Raw genomic sequence first — 17,219 nt, 5'->3', positions numbered from 1 at the left:
CAGGTAGAGTTAGATTTTTCTTCCCTTCGTCCAGGAGGTTAGGCACGCCAGAGATGCTGGATAAAACTGAGCAACTTTAGGTTAAGACCTAGCTGGACAGAAAGTACCATGTACTCCAAGCCCACTAGGGGGCAGCCTTTGGTAGGTCACTAGAGATTGGACAAAGTTTCCCATCCTCACAGGGATCTGGGATAGACAGCATCAGAATTAGGCTGGGGTGCCCTTGGAGATAATCCAGCTGGACCTCCTCTTGGTGAAGATGGGGAGATGGCAGCCAGATAGGGTCGCGGACAGGACTTGCCCAGGTGACACTGTGGCCACACTGGGATCAGAACCCAGGGCTTTGGACTTCTAATCTTCCATTCCTTCTGCCGGACCTGGCTGCCTCTTCTCCTCCAGTGTGTGGAAGGAGGGTAGCGGAGGGTAGGGATGAGTGTGCCGGGACACCATCCAACGGGTACCCTAGTGCCTAGGCCAGGCCAGGCATGGAGCAGTGGGGGCCTGAGTGCCAGAATCCTGTCCTGTTTTCCAATTTCCTCCCACCAGAGGAACCTATCTCCAGTTTATCCTGAATCCTTAGATCGAGGCTGAAAAGACGGTTATGGAAGGGCTCATCCACCGGCTAGAGACATGAGTCTGGAGGTGCTGGGGGTTGGACTGTACCCTGCGGTGCCAGCTGGCAGTTCTCAGTCCCGCTATGTGGTTGTCCCAGCACCTTTCTCACTGTGACACTGGAGGTGAAGCAAAGTGGCCAAAAATGCACATGGAGGTCAGTGTACACGTGTGCATTCAGCCCGTTGCTGACTGACAGCTCAGCTAGTGTACTTAGCAGCTGCTTGGCTGGCCTGGGAACTTTACGTGCCCTGTAACTGCACGTGGGCAAAACCAGCTCACTAAACGACCACGCGATGACTACTGCCTGGCCGCATGGGGCGCGTTGGTGCACAGTCTGGCTGGCAAGCAGCCCCTATGTCCTAAACCTAGTAGGTGCTTGATCAATATTTGCTGACTGGGACTCTCCTGGTGGTCCAGTTGTAAAGAATCTGCCTTCCAATGCAGGGGATGCCGGTTTGATCCCTGGTCAGGGAACTAAGATCCCACGTGCTGCGGGGCAACTAAGACCGCGTGCCACAACTACTGAGCCCGCATGCCTCATCTAGAGAGAGAAAACCCGCATGCCACAACTAGAGAGAAGTCCAAGCGCTGCAACGAAGAACCCGCGCACCACAACAAAAGATCCTGCATGCCGCAACGAATATCCCGTGTGCCGCAACTAAGACCCGACGCAGCCAAAAATAAACATACATAAATGAATAAATAAAATATACATTAAAACAACAACAACAACAATATTTGCTTTCTGGCTAGCTGGCTGGTCGGCCAGCTCACTGGCTGTCTGCCTGCCTCTCTGTGTCTATCTGATTGTCTGCACTGGCTGACCAGGTTCTGTTCTCTGGGGCCATACCTGGTGGATGTCATCCATTCCGTTGCTTGCAAACTCAAAGATCAGGTCACTGGGCTGCAGAGTAATAGCCATGCTGTCTTCTCAGAGAGCTGACTGCAGGATCCGCAGGGCCCTCTGGAGGCGTGGGGTTTCCTAAATGAAGAGATGCTGTACCTTGGAGCCTAGAGCCCACACCACGAGCCACGGTAAAATAGGGGTTGTAGACAGCTGGAGTAGGTGGTGGCCTAAGCCAGGTTCAAGGCTGCATGCTGAGCTAGGCCAAGCGCAGGAGCGACCTACAGAGAAGGGAGAGACGGGGCAGTGAGTAAGTCACCTTCCTTGAGCTCTGTTCCTAGGACAGACTGCCAGAAGAGGGATAGCCAAAAGTGGAGGACAGTGGGAGCAGAAGGGGGAGGGAAAAGAAAAGGAGGCAGGTAAGGAAAGAAGGAAGAAAAGAAAATTGAGTCGCCTTGAGAGGGAAGAGGCTGAGCCTCGATGCCAGTCTGGGTCACCAGCATCTGCACCTGAGCTGGCCTCCCTCCCTTCCCACGCCCTCTGGAGAAGGTGAGAGATAGCGGGAGTTCGGGCTCTCTCCACTCTGAAGATTAATCCCCAGGATGTGGCCACAGGGGAAGCCAGGGGCAGCCCATCTGGCCTCATGGATGGAGCATGAAGAATCCCTACAGTACCCTTGGCTGGGGAAAGAATCTGCGTGCGAGACTTGGGGTGGGGACATTTGGGCGCACAGGATGGTCTTCTAGGCTCTGCCTGGCTTGGTTTGCCTTGGGAGTAGAGGCCACTGAGTTCTGAAGGGCAGAGTCCACAGTGGAAGTCATGTCTCACTGTAGGGGTTGTGTTGTCAGGGCCAGTGACAGCCTGACCCTGCTTGAGGGGATGGGACTCTCAGACTCAACCACGCCTCCAGAGAGCCTGGAGACAGAGGGACAGGTGGGCCGCATGTCCTGCGCTCTCGTCACCACCCAGCCACCGCCGCCGCCCGCCAGAGATGATGGCCTCTGTGCCATATGTGGCTTGCGCTCTTGGTTTAGCTTTGCTTTCAGTTTCAATACTGAACTGTCACCCTGGGAACCGGCGAGGAGAGCCGCAGCTGGGGGAAGGGCGCAGGGGACCTTCCCCATCATCCAGGGCCAGCTCAGGGCCCCCCTCTTCCAGGAGATCTGTCTGCTGCAGTCCACACGTCTGTCCTCTGTGGCACTCACAGTCTGTACCTCGGGTGCTCACATGGCACCCGGGCCTCTGATTGTTTCCTGTGCTCGCTGCCCTTCTCGAGGCGTCTGCGCAGCACCCAGGCCTGCCTCCCAGAGCCCTGGCTCCCCTCCCACGCCCCTCCCTCCCCTCCCACGCCCCTCCCTCCAGCGCGGTCAGCATCTCCAGCCCCAACACTCAGGTAGCACGGCTTTGGCCCCGAGGGTTCTGCTCTGCGTGGTACCCGCGTGTGTGTAGGTGTGGCAGGTCTACGAACAGCCTGGTTCAACCATAAGCGTCTGAAGAACTGGCTCCACGCACCATAGGAGGAGCGACACACTTGACCCCCAGCTCCTCGACACTCCTTTGGCTGTGTCAGGGTGGCAAAACCTTCTCCTGGCCCGTAAAGAAAGGAGGAACTTCAGAGAGGGACAAAGGGGAGGAAAGGGAGGGGGATATCACGGGTGACCTCCCTGATGAGCACTCTCCCCCACAGGAGACACCCAGGCCTCTCCCACTTCCTTTCCGTTAGCCCACAGGGCTGGCTCCGCCCCCCCCCACACCTTTCCACCCACCCCCAAGCAAAAACTTTGAGAAGTCTCTCAAGTCAACGTGGCAGGTCTTATTAGTTTCCCTTTGGGTGAATGAGAGGCTGAGCCCTGCTAGCACGGCTTTCCACCACCACCACCACCCCGCCCCCCCCCACCTGCACGTGACCCGGGAGCCTGTGGCCTCCTGGAGAAGCCTCCCAGGGCCATTTATGCTTGGAAGGTCTGTCTCCCCCAGCCAAAGTGCCCCAAGGCCCGCATTCCGCAGCTCCCGCCCTCCCACAGGCCAGCCGTCTGCCCCCAGGAAGCATTCTCATACTAATCAAATGAAAGGCGATCACTTTCACCTAATCCCACTTTGTCTAAACATGAAACTCCTGTGTCTGCCCCTCTCTCCTCCGAGGTCATTCCGCTATGGCCTTTCCCTCCAGGTTTGCTCATCAGTTTGGCTTCTCTTCACAGTTCTGTGCACCTCCCTTACCTCCCCCATTAGAACGTGGCTTCACTGAGGGCATGGATGAAACTTTAGCACCTTGCACGGTGCTGGGCATGTAGCAGGCGCTCAATGTATGTTTGTGGAACGAACACATGAATGAATGGTACTGGTCAGCTAGTACCAGTGAGGTGTGTTTTCTGGGCAATAAGTATACCCATGCATACACTGGGTGTGGGGTGGGTGTCACGTGCTCTAGCTTACAGGGGAGAGAGAAACGTGTGCGCTCTGTGTGTGTTACATCTGTGTATTTCTGCACTGTAATTTACAATGGGGGAGCTCGGGAGGGGGTTTGCTGTGGGTATGCAAACACACTGTAGATATACATATGTGCAGGGTGTGGGGATATGTGCGTGAGAGCCTCTGTGTGTCAAAGGGCTCTGGTCCTGTCTGGGCCAGCACAGCCACAAGCTCAGTCGTCGGTTCCTCCTCCGCCAGGCCTGCCTTTGTGAGAATGACAAGCCCGAGCTAATACTGGCTGCACACCAAGCCGATGCCGGCTGGCAGAAGCTGGCTGTGGTGGAGTGGGCCGGGGCGGGGCCCAGGGTTCTGCTGGCGAGAGGGCCGCCACGGCCACCTGGCCCCACACACGGAAAACTCAAAGTCCTCTTGCTTCCCAGGAGAAGAATGCCAGTAGCAGAATGTGTACGTGGCCCATGGGTCCTTGGGGTGAGCCCCCACCAGGCCCGCTCTCCTAGGGGGGTGGTGGGAGAGGGAAGGCAGCTCCCACTGGATTGGATGGAACCCTTGGCCATCAAGGCAAAAAGGAGAGGTTTGAAATACAAGATAGAGACAAATCCAATTGCCGTCTTTAGGTATCAGCGTGTCTAAATATCCAAATTCAGGACTTGGTTGGTGCAGGTCCCAATGGCCCAGAATTGTGGCTACTGTGGGGCTGCAGCCAGCACCCAAGGCTGATCCTGGTCTCTTGTTCTGCCCGAGAGCTCTAGCCTGAAGTTAAGGTGAAGAGGTGTGTGGGGTGGGGGTGGGAAGCTAAGAAAAGTCTCCCCTCACCCCCATGGAACCTTCCAGTCCAGAAGGTTTCACCCTTCCCCCTTCAGATGTTTGAGGATTTGAAAGTGAGAGGTGGGGAGAGGCGCATTTGCATGTTCACTCACTCTCCCCCAAGTCCCTCAAAATAACCTCCCTCTCCCAGGAACCTGAAACCAAAGAAGCCACCAGCACAAGAAGGCCCGCCCTGCTGGAGGCCGGGGAGGCCCGCACAGGGGCTCCCCTCCCTGGCGTCCTTACAGACGCCCTGGGACACACATTCACTGGCCTAGAGCCCTGGACACCGCCTCATGGGTGAGTGGGGGGCTAGGAAGGTCCACAAGGACACTTGGCTCAAGGAATCGGGCACCTGGTTACCCTTAGTAACCGGTGCTGAGTTCCTCCCACCCCGCCCCATCATTGCAAAGCTCACAGCTGGCTCCAGTCAAAGTCCACTCCCAGGGTGGCAAGAGCTCCACTCCCTTTGAGGCCACTGCAGTATCCCTGGCTCCCATGGCCTGTCCTACTTGGGCTGAAAGCAAAGCCTTTGTGAGAGCATATGGCCCCCGGCCTGTGTGTGTGCACACGCACGCCACAGGAGGGAGCAAGAAAGCGAGGGTGCCCACACCCCCCGCCTGCAAACACACACCTCTGGTTCTCTGTGGTTGTGATTGCATTTCAAAACCAAAATAGCAAAACAGAAGTGGTTTGGGCTGTTCCTGCGTCATCACAGCTGGGCCCCCTTCAGACGTACAGACCCTTTCTGGGGCTGTCACTGGAACATGTCAAGCGGTGTCCAGCACCCACCCATCTGGGCCTCCCCTACAGGAAACAGCCCCTATGTGAAAGCCACGTCCACAGTCTCCATGGAGCAAGTTTAAATCTACACCCGTTCGGCTGAGCCAATGGCTCTCACAGAATCACTAATAACACCCGTGGCATTTTCACACACGCCGGCAAACATGGGGGCCAGATGGTCAGCTGGGCCCACAGAGCAGAGTTCTCCAGTTCCTCGCCCTCTCGCAGCCAGCTCTCACTCCTGAAATACCCCGTCCTCCCTGAAACCTTTCTGGAATTCTCTGGAAAGGAAGTGACAATTTCCTTCATGCCATTTCCCACTCCCTCAACACCCCGCCCCCACAACCACAAACAAAATGGAAACTACCCCAGGAACAGCTGTACCCTCTACTTAAAAACAGCCCCTCCTCCAATAGTCATCACGCTGCACGTTTGCACACTGCACCACATGACCAATGGCGTGTATTTAAGAGGCAGAGGGCCAGACTCGGGGGTCCAGTCTGTAGCCATGGACGTAGCAGAAGTAAGCCAAGTGTGGGACTCCTGCACAACCTTGGTCCAACTAGAGCTGGACTCCAAGCAGCCAGCTAGACCCCCCTCCTCGAACAGATGCCCAGCGAAGGGGCCCCGGCCACAGCTATTTTGTCAGCTTCTTCTCCTCTATTCCTGCCTTCTTACCACTCCCTCCATTTGAGATGAAATCAGGAAGAGGGAGGGAAAAAAATAAAGGTTTTGCAAGCTCTGTTGGTTGGGGTTTCTCTGCGCTTATTTACAAGAAACCCAGTTTCCTTCCTTGGCCCTCGGTCACTGCCTGATTCCCGTGTATGGTTTGTCACAGCTCTGATGGTAAGGCAGGCCCAGAGCTCCTCTCCAACTGCCCCTGCCCTTTCTCAGCTCTAGGCCTGCCCCTACTTTCCCGCCGGAGCTGGCGCACTGGAGGAGGGGTCAGGGCTGCAGGTCGCAGGCACAGAGACGTCTGCTCCTCTTTCTCCAGGAGACCCAACAAGAGGTGTGACCCTGGAAAAGTCAGCCATCTTTCTGGGCTGTGGTCTCTGTCATCCTTAAGATGGGTGAGGGCTGAGGGGAATCCAGGCCTAGCAGCTGCTCACCAGGGAGTCTCGGGTGAATGAAGATGGTGGTGGGAAAGTGCTTTGAAAATTAAAACACACTCATTCAGATGATGAGTTCCAGGTGACCTCCCAGAGAGCAAGGGGGCTGGGGACCCCATTAAGCTCCTGGATGCCCCCCATGGCTCTAGAACATAGATAGGGTGGGCTGCAGGCTTCCAGTTGTTGGCTTGGAAGGGGCTGGCTCCTCTCCTGGGATGGGGGCCCTGTAGGGAGGGACAGGCTGCTGTGGTTGAAGGAGTGCTCCCAGTCCCCTGTCCTCACCACCTCCAACCAGCCCTAGCCCTCTGGGTTGTGGTTATGTGGCAAGAGCACTGAAGAAGCCCCAGTGGGATGGGGGGAGGGCTATGACAAAGGGAACCTATTTCCCCAGCTGTCCTGACTCCCAGGGGCCTGGCGTGAGAAAGCCAAAAGAGCGCTCCCTGGAGGTGCCTGCAGCCACCACACCCTCATCTCCGGAGCTCCAGGGACCAGCAGGAGGCAGAGGGGCACCAAGCGCTCCTGGGAAGCGAAGAACAAGTCAGTGATGGGGAGAACATGCTGCGGGAAAGCGGGCAAAGCCAAATCCAGGCCAGCTACTGAACCCCAGCGGGCTGCGCTGCCAGCCACAGCCTAGAAGACCCCAGAAGTCCCTGCAGACTGTAAGGGCACGGGCTTCCCAGCGAGAGGACCCAGCTTTGCCTTGGGGCTTAGGCAGGTCACCCTCTTCCTCCGGGAAACGAGGCCATCCTCCCTAGCTCACGGGATTGTTGTGGACGGCCAGCAGGTCAATGTAGGTGAGAGCCCTGTGTTACCCCCTAAGTGTGTTTTTAGATTTCCTGGTCAGATCCGTGTCTCTTTGGCTGAGGTCATGCATTAAGCATTCAGGATATCTTTACCTAGATGGACAGGAAGAAAGGGAAATGGAGTGGTGGGATGAAATGGAGGCTGAGGGGGGGACATAACCAACAATCATCAAACATGGTGGAGAGCGGAAACCAGTTTGACTATGGGGAGGAGGTGGGACTGGCTGGGGGGGCAGGGAAATCAGGGGGATAAGTGCATAGGCCTCGATTCACCAGGTGGTGGAATTTGAACTTGATCTGGAAGGCAACTGGGAGTTACTGTTGATTCTTGAGCAAGGGAGGGGCATAAAGCAAGCAGTTCCCAAGGAAGATCAGTTTGTTCTGAGTGCATGAGTGGAGGAGATGGAAGGGGACCAGGTGGGGCACCTGGAGCCAAGGAGGTGAATCCCAGGGCCACCCTGAAGGAATAAAATGACAGAGTACAGGGCCATACAGTAATTGCAGAGACCTCAAGATTGCAACCTGTTCTTGCTGTGAGAATTGTAAAGATAGAGTGACTGGGGCAGGAAATATGGCAAGAACATGAGCTCAGTTTGGACATTTTGAAGTTGGGATTATCTTGAAAAATCCAGGATTAATGGTGGAAAAAAGAGGGCCCAGACAGTCATTTTGCTAAACACACACACACACACACACACACGAACACGCAGACGCACACGCACACACACACCCTGGCCGGTGGGGCCTCGACAGGCCTTCAGTGGCCAGAGGAGCAGGCCTGGCCTGGCGAGCCTGGCATTCTGGACACTGTAGCAGAAAGCTGCATGTGCTGAATGAAAATGCTTCGAATGGCACACACTCCACCCCCACCCCTGCCCCCAGTAAGGCCTGCCTGCTTCCACGGGGGGTGGGGGGGGATGGGCGGGGGACAGACACACTGACCAGAGACTAATTAAATTTATTAGTGGGTTTTTTAGAAGCTGGGGCAATCTGTGGCTGGGCACCAAAAGGATATTAAGTCAGATAACTTTTATTGAAGGGACAGTGTTCTTTGTCTAGGCCCCTGCCAGCATGTGTCCTAGAAACGAATGCAGAGGCTCCCTGCTGGGATCTGGGGCTCCCCCAGGTGGGAGGGGTGGCGCGGGGTTTGAGACCTGCTTGGCTCTTGGTGCCCCTTCCAAACGCCCCCTTCCCCTACTGGCTACTTTCCAGGCAAGGAAAAGCAAGGGGCAGTCCAGCGTCCCCTGCACAGAGAGGCGGGCTCGAGAAAGCATGAGGTGGAAAGAGCCTACAGGCTGGGCTGGGCAGACAGGGAGGGCACCTTCAGCCCCGATGTAACCGGGAGCTCGCGGGGGCTCCTCCCTCCCCCTCCCCCACATGGCTGAAAGCCTCTCCTTGACTCAGTCTCAGGATGTCAAAGTTAAAAGGGACCTGAAAGATCATGGCATCCATCCTTCCTGTCATCCAACTGCAGACACCGAGTTCTCGAGGAAAGAGAAGTGACTTGCTCAAGGTCACACAGCTAGTTGCCGTGACTCCCAGGTGACCTTTCTTTCTCCCCTCCTCATTGTCTCTCCGGCATCCTCAAAAAAGCCAACCCTTTCCTTTGGTGATAACAGACAGCAGCCAAAGACCCAGGGCTGGCAAATAACAATGAGGCCACACATGTGCAGAACACATTTAACATTCGCAATGACTTCCCCACCTCTGCGTCTTTGTTCACACTGTCCCCTAGGCCTGATATGCCCTTCCCCAATTTCTGCAGCGCCAATTCCCACACGGTGTTCAAGATCTGAAGCAAATGTCACCTCCTTTACAAAGCTTTACCTGCTTCTTCCTCACCTGATATATCTCCTCCTCCTTCTCCTCTTCTTAACACCTTAGCTTGACTTACATTAAAGCAAGGGGTCTGCAAACTATGGCCCATGTGCCAAATCCAGCCCACCGTCTTCTTGTGTGGCCAGTGAGCTAAGGACGGTTTTTGTATTTTTTTAAGGATTGGGGAAAAAAATCAAAAGAACAATATTTCCTGCCACAGAAGAATTATATGAAGTCCAAATTTCAGTGTCCACAAAGAAAGTTTTATTGGAATGCAGCTACATGCATTCGTTTACGTATTGTCTGTGGTGGTTCTGCATCGTAAGTTGAGTTGCTGTGACAAGAGTTCACATGGGCCGCAAAGGCTAAACTACTTACTATGTGGTCCTTTGCAGGAAAAGTTTGCTGACTCCTGGACCAAAGGCTTCACTCCCCTTCAGAGTGAATAAATTCAAGCTCCTTTCGTAGAAGAATGTCACGGAGACTCACAGGTGCCTGGAGGGAGGCATGGAACATCAAGTACAAACTGCCAATTTTCATCAGAAAGTTCTAGCCCTGGCTCTGCCCACGGTGTGACCTTGAGCAAGTCACTTTTGCTTTGTTGGCCTCAGTTTCCTCAGCTGCACAGCGAGGGGGGTTGGACTGGATGGCCTCAGGCCCTTTCTAGCCCTACAATTTAGAGACTCAGCAATCTGCTGCATTTGCAACTCACAGTTTTGAGCAGGCACCATTCTGATCATTTTCTCTCAGAACAAGACCTTACAGAAGGTTCCCCTGCCCAGCTGTGGCTTTCCCTACTATTGTGGGCCCCCTCACTTATACTCACTTGCCCCGCCCGACCCTTCCCTTCTGCTGACCTGTCTGCCCTTCTCTCCGAACTCCTCTTCCGGCAAAATGAACATGGCCTCCTCTGAGGAAGCACCGCCCCCCCTCACTCAGTGGTCCAGGAGCCTCCATTTTGCGGGGTGGGGTGGAGGCAGGGAAAGAAGGGCTCTCGGCTCTCCTCGGCCTCGCAGGGCCCACAGCAGACAGGCAGTGGAGCAGGAGATAGGGCCAGCCCTCCCCGCACCCCTGCTCTGCCAGAGGAAACAGCCCCTCTCTGCCACTTCCTGTCCCAGGGGTTTCAGCAGTTTCCCCTTCAGGGCCTGCGGGCCCTCCCAGCCCCGCCCCTGCCCCACACAGGTCAGAGAGTGCAGAGAGGGGAGGGGCCCTGTGGGTGAGTGGGGAGGATCCCTCACAGGAAGGCTGAAGAGACAGCTGTCTACACAAGGGGACGCCCCAGCAGCTCCTCTGCCAGCCTGCTTGGGCTGGGGGAGCCGGGACCTGGGAGGGAGATGGGACTGTCTCCACAAACCCTCTCCTGTTAGCAGATGAGTACACATGAGCTCATCACCTCACCTAGCGATCACCTTAGAGAGCACAGTGAGCCTGCTGGGTGAAAGAGTGGGCTGTAAATGCTGAGGTCAGTTCTGCCTGGGCTGAGGACCAGCCCTGGGTGGCTTCAGATGGAGAGACGGGTTGAAGCGAGAGAGCCTGGGGAAACCAGGCCAACCATGGTGGTTAATTCGGAGCAGCAGGTGACACTGAAATCAATGGCACGTCAAAACTTTGCATGATTTTGTCCCTAGCGCCGATGGACAGAGGCAACAATGGAGAGCAAAGTATTCTATTACATGCGGGTCAAGGGTAGTGGCATTTTCTGGGTGATGGAACAGGAAGCTATCACGTTCCACAGCTGCTGCTGATTTGGTGTGGTGACTTCTACTTGTAAATACCTCCCAGTTGCCTTTGCAAGGTGGGGCTCCTAGCAGTGGGGCTGTGAGCCCGTGAGGGATCCGGGCAGGTGACCGGAAGCTCTGCCAGGCCTTCCCAAGGCCATAGGTCAGAGGAGCAGTAGTAGCCTGAGGCTCTGCACCTCTGCCCAGTTGTCAGTCCCCCTGAAGACAAGTTAGAAGTACATGATGATGGTTCTAGAAGCCTTGGTGCCTGGGATGGGGTCCTAATAGTGGATAGACACAACCACCTTGGCCCCCTGTGGTAATAGTGTTCCATGAGGTTCAAGTAGCAGTGAGCGAAGCTAAGGGTAAGGGGACCCCTAGAAATGATGGTCTGAATGGGCCAACGAAAAGGGATGGGAAGATGGTCTCCCGGCTCTGAGAGGTCATCTTCTTGTGCTTTTGGCTAAGAGCCCTGACCAGCCAGGCCTCCTGTCAATAGAACAGTCTGGCTTCGCCCCCTCTCCCCTCCCTCCATGCCTCCAGAGCCAAAAAGACCCAGCGCCCCTGCGATAGAGCCCCATCGCCCCTGAGGGGCGTGCCCGCTCCACCCCGCAAGTTGGAGTAAATACTGCTTCACAGCTGATATGGAGGATGCCAAGGAAGCCTCAGAGACAACATCTGGATGTGCACCCAGGCTCCTGCCAGCCCCTCCCTACATCTGCAGTGCAAACCCAGGGACAGGGTTTGGTTACAAGCCCAACTCAAAGCTGGTGGCATGTGTTTGGAAAGCACACCTGACTGGGCGGAGCGGGTGGAAGCACTTGAGACCGGTGCCAGCTCAGGGCAAGCGCTTGCGGGGTTGGCACTGATCTGAGCTAGTGTTGGACCCGGGATGGCGGGTGTAGCCACTGTGGCCTCAGCCGTGGGCATGTTGCAGGAGGGGCAGAGTGGCGTGGGTACTCATTTAAAGTGGGCAAGATTTTCTTTTGTGCCCTCTGATATCACGCCAGCCTGTTTCCTCTGCTTCTGGGGAAGGGGACCGAACAGTAAAAATTACAGGGTGACAGGGTGGAGCATAGGGAAGATGGCACGGATTTACATTTATTGGGTACAAGCCGCGGGGCTGGTGTCGCGCCAGTCACTTGCCGTAGGGCTATCTCCTTTCATTCTTACAGCATCGCAAAGTAGCTGGTCAGTGGCAGAGCCCGGGTTTGAACCCAGGTTTATTTCCAACTAGTACGCTCTTTGAACTTTGTTTCCAGTTACATCTCTTTTGGTAATAATCCTGTTTTAATAGTTCCATTTTACAAGCAGGAGAAGTGAGGCTTAGAAAAGATGAGGTAACAGGACCAAGGTCACACTGCCTGTCAAGAATGGAGGCAGAACTCAAACCCAGGCCTGTGTGACCTCAGAGTCTGTGCTTTTTCCCACTGCTCCATGCTGGCGACCACCTGCTCAGATTCCTAGCTCCGAGCTTGCTCACAACACCCAACGTTGAAGGCTCGGAGCCCCTACGATGTCCTTCAACAAAAGCTTCCCAGGCCTGTGTCCCAGATGCCTCAAAGCTCCATCTGATAGGTGAAACGTAACTTTCTGGGCAAAATGGTGACCAGTTGAGCCCCTGTGGCCAGCTGTGGAGGAGAGGTATTGTGGAGTACAAGGCTTCCGGCTCTGTTGATGAAGGAGGCTGACTCTATTCCTGTACCTCAGGAGACTACTGCTTCCAGAGTGTTGCTGGCTTCAGACCTGGAGTGGCTTAGGCATGGTCCCTGCCCCATAAATATACACTTGCTCTCGCCTTACACATAATTTAAGTCTGGGTTCTTATCTCAGGGTGTTGGTTCACATGTTTTTTCAAATATTTATGGAAAGTCAGCCCTGAACACCTCATAGGTGCCAGGTCTGTGGCCAGGGGCCTATCGCTGGGCCCACCCCATTCTTCTCTGTGGTAGGGTCTATTTGTGTCTAAGTTCCCGGTAAGCTGGGTTAGCCCATCTGCCTAAACAACATTGCTGGGTTTTTTTCCCCTTAAAACACTCCTATAGCCAGTGTCTCTTCAAAATTGAGGCTCGGAGGTTGGGGGAAAATGGGGAGTGACTGCTAATGGGTATAGAGTTTCTTTATGGGGCAATAAAAATATTCTAAAATGGGTTGTGGTGAAGGACATACAACTCTGTGAGTATACAAAAAGGCATTGAATTATATACTTTAATTGGGTGAATTGTATGGTATTGAATTATAATTATATCTAATAAAGCTGTTATTAAAAAAAAAAAAGTGGCCCAGAGAGGGCTCACTCAAGGCCACACGCAAGTTCATAGAACAGCTCAGGCCAGACTCCAGGTCTTCGGAGTTCTGATTCTGAAGCTCCCTCCTCCCATCAGCCTCCCCATAACCCTGAACAAGCATAACTGCTGAGGTTCAGCGAGTGTGCAAGGCAGCCCTATGCATGAGGGTTGGCGGCTGGATCTAGAGCAACAGGGTAGGAGTAGAAAATGCTCTAGAGCTGGGGCTTCAACTTAGGTCTCCATGAGCGTGGCCAAGTCCCTGCCCATCTCTGAGACCCAGCAGCCCCATCTGTTAAGTGAAGTGGATGAGTCTGGTGATCCTTTGCAAAAGGCTCCACCAGCTCTGACCGTCTGCAGTTCTCATTATAAAGCCCTGCAGGATGGAAGAGACTGGCATGTTGGATACGGGGCTCTTCTTGGAGTGCTGCAGGGGGCCTGGACACGATTAGGTGTTCCAGCTGATGCTCCTCATGCAGAGTGACGACCAGGACTTTCCCATGAGAGTCAGATGCTTTCAGAGGATTCCACTGCTGAGTTTCTCTATGGGGGGGGTAGCTGGTCCTGATTTCACTCCCCCCCACCGCCCCTGCCCACCAGCAGTGCTAGGTGGTAGAATAACCCATAATAGAGACCCATTGATCATGTCCTTTGGAGATGTCAGGAATCAGGTTCTTGGCCTGGCCCCTATGCAGCCCCACCGCGTGCTAAGCTTGCCTCCGTGGTGGAGGGAATGACTGCTGATGGCCACCAGTCTAGTCCCCACTGGACAGGATGTTTCCACATCAAGCCCCACTTCCTGCAGCTAGGCCTGGGCTCCGGTTTCCCCCTTCTCTTGCCATGTGGTTGCCTGCCCTCTGCCCCCTCCCCTTGCTGGGTGTTTACAGGCTGCCTTATCAGCCTGGGGAATCTGGGCCTCACCCAGTCGGCTGCCCTGCCCCGCCCGGCACAGCCAGCCTGCCCAGGGCCCTACCTGCTGTGGTTTCGTCACTCCAGGCAGGCACCCCTACACCCCTCGCAGGCAGGGGCTGTGGATGAGAGCTTGCTGCCTGCCGGAGTGAGAGCTGAATATTCATAGCGCGTCGTCCACCTTGTACAAGCTGGGGGAGGGTATGCCCTCTTTCTACATTGTCACTGTCTCGTATCTGCAGGCTCTCGGGACAGAAATGAGGCGCTCGGGCTGCTGAGGAGGCTAACTTTGGCCTGGAGAGCCTCGACGGCTCTTCTGTTCTCAGCCACAAAGAGGTGAGCAGGGGGCTGGGGGCGCAGCAGTAGGCTGGAAGGCTCTGAGTGTACAGACAGTTGGTTGTTGTTTTTTTTAACTGCAGAGTACTGTAAACACCTCACGCTACAGGTGGGGCGGAATGAGGGGCTGCAGACTGAGTGTGGTGGAGGAGGGAAGGCTGGGGAATCCGTGGGCACAGCCTTCAGAGCCCAGACCTCAGAGCTTCCTGGGTCCCACGCTGTCTCCATCTCACCTTGGGATCTGGTCACCCACCCGAAGGCTACGATGAGGCCAGGGCCAACCACTGAGCAAGTCCGATGACTTCCCCTCAGAGCACAACAGCTTAGATTTTTCCATCAAATGAGTTTGAACTAAGGAAGGGGACAGGAATGGGGACAGTGGGCAAGTAAACATGCAGGAGGTGATGGATTTCCCTTCCAGCACTTTGGGCTAATACCTCGAAAGTTCACGTTCTGACCTGTTCCTAGACGGGTCCCACAGGGACAGGGCTTGCTTGCCAAAGCTGACCAATCCCCAGAGCAGGAATCAAAGCCACAGTCCAAACCTGCTCATCTTCCAGGGGCTTCCATTTTGTTCACTGAGAAATCAATTAAAATATGCTCAGGCAGTGGACCGCGGCATCACACTACAGATAAAATGCCATACTTCAAAGAAATTTTATACAGCTGTGTCTTTCTAGGTCTCTAAGATACAATTCAATAGTTTGGGGCGCTTGGGTGGGAAAGTTTGGAAAAACTCTGCTCAGGCAATTTTGCCATTAATGGGCTATGTAACCACAGGCATGCCATGTCACATGGCTCTCACAGCCTCGGGCTTCCCCCGCCCCCCTCCACCAGAGATTTCATGCTACTCAGAGCTTCTCACAAGCTTACTGACCCTAGTAGCAGTCAGGGCTCCGCAGGCCACCCCACCTCCCCAGAAATAACTTCCCACCACTCAGAAAAATCATAAACCATTTAGTGTTAATGTGTTAATGGGTGATACTGGGTTAATGTGTCACCTCTCTCCTCAGCACATTTTCATTTTAAAAGGCCATCCGGAGCTACCCTGCTTTAACCTAAGGAGTGGCTCCGGGGTTAATAGGGGTGCCAGTGAGCAAGGGAGGGTTTCTTGCTGACACCATTAGCCCTGGAGCGAGCCGGCCTTCCCCATCTACTCCCCACGCCTGTGGTCTCTGTTGGGAAGCTGTATAGAGGGGATGTGAAAGTCTTTGAAAAGCTAGCCAGGCCTGGTGCAGCAGAAAGCCCACTTGACTGGGCATGAGGAAGAGTAAGTTCCAGTCATGGCCCTGCCTCTGCCTAGCTCCTCCCCTAGCCTCTGAGCTGGCGCCTGCCCCTACTCCAGGGCACACATGTACATCTATGGCTGTGGCCACACCAGCCGTACTCGGCAGAGCTTTACAGTCCAAACTCATCTGCTTGCTTTCCAAAGGTCTTTCACAGTCTGACCCCACCCTACCTACTCAGCCTCGTTTCCCATGATTTCCCAACTCAAGCCTGGGCTTCAAGCCCAGTGGTCTCCTCATGGTCCCCTGAGGGAACATTCCAGGCTCATTCACGGAGTTTCTCAGGCCTGCCAGGCCCTTGCTGCTCTGTTTTGGTTAATCAAATAGTGCCCATCTAGCAAGGTCCCAACCAAGTTCCCCAGATCCATGGAGCTGGTTGTGCCCTGATAACGAGAGTCCACACCAATGGAGGAGCCCCCTTCTAAACTCCCATAGCCCTTAAATTTGACCACAAGATCTCTTAATCCCACGCAATCTTGAATTGCTCTTTATTTCATGTGTATGTCTTATTTCCCCATCAGGTGGTAAAATCCATGGGATCAAGGTCTATTTAATCTTCTCCTGACTCTAACAAACACAGGTCTGGGCATTCATGAACTAAGTCTGTAAATTCTCAGCCCAAGTGAGATCTCTAGAAAAGAGACCCCGAATCCTGATAGATCTGAGGGCTACAGTCTAGGGGTGGGGATAGGGATAGAATTAGGGGGCAAAGGTCTCCAGGCTCAAACATTACTAGTCTTCTCTTGCTCCAGGCCTCTATTAAGGAAAACACCTACCAGCTAGAGTCATTTATTCCAAACAGCATCAAGAAGGCGGTTGATGATCAATCAGGTCATCATTAAAGCATTCTCTCTTTGTACAAAACCACAGTGTTTCTACCTGGTGAATATTCGGTGCTGCTCTGATCACTGGACCCTTGGGAAAGACTTCATGATGCTGGATCAGTTATAAGAGCTAAAGTGGTTCAAGAGAATGCGGTGTGAGGATAACTTTTTTTTTTAAGAGGTCTTTTGTTGGCTAGACAGACAAGGTTGAAAAGGGATATGACTGTCATCTAGAAAATGATGTATGGAGCAGATAATGATGGAACCCTGCACCAAAAATAGGTTATAGGGCTTCTCTGGTGGCGCAGTGGTTGAGAGTCCGCCTGCCAATGCAGGGGACACGGGTTCGTGCCCCGGTCTGCGAAGATCCCACATGCCATGGAGCGGCTGGGCCCATGAGCCGTGGCCGCTGAGCCTGAGCGTCCAGAGCCTGTGCTCTGCAACGGGAGAGGCCACAGCAGTGAGAGGCCCGCATATCAAAAAAAAAAAGGGTTATAAACAAAGGGCAAATAATAAATAGTTCTATTTTGCAAACGCATAGTAAAGTTAAGAAACTCTTTACTGAAGAATATCAATGAGGGACTCCCCTGGTGGTCCAGTGGTTAAGAATCCGCCTTCCAATGCAGGGGATGTGGGTTTGATTCCTGGTCGG

At 54.3% G+C, this 17,219-nt stretch overlaps 1 protein-coding gene across 7 annotated transcripts in view; it reads right to left on the bottom strand.

Annotated features, from left to right (window-relative positions):
* Positions 1-17,219, bottom strand: part of ELF4 (E74 like ETS transcription factor 4) — a 47,796-nt gene that overhangs the window by 12,445 nt on the left and 18,132 nt on the right. For all 7 annotated transcript variants that reach the window (XM_060138749.1, XM_060138747.1, XM_060138748.1 and 4 more), the window contains one exon: positions 1,466-1,740. In XM_060138749.1, the coding sequence (XP_059994732.1) occupies positions 1,466-1,537 (72 nt within the window). In that variant the 5' untranslated portion in view covers positions 1,538-1,740. The remainder of the gene's footprint in view (positions 1-1,465; positions 1,741-17,219) is intronic.

This window comes from Lagenorhynchus albirostris, chromosome X (genome assembly GCF_949774975.1).
Source record: "Lagenorhynchus albirostris chromosome X, mLagAlb1.1, whole genome shotgun sequence".
In the NCBI taxonomy this organism is placed as follows: Eukaryota; Metazoa; Chordata; class Mammalia; order Artiodactyla; family Delphinidae; genus Lagenorhynchus; species Lagenorhynchus albirostris.
This window is presented reverse-complemented; position numbering and strand designations above follow the sequence as displayed.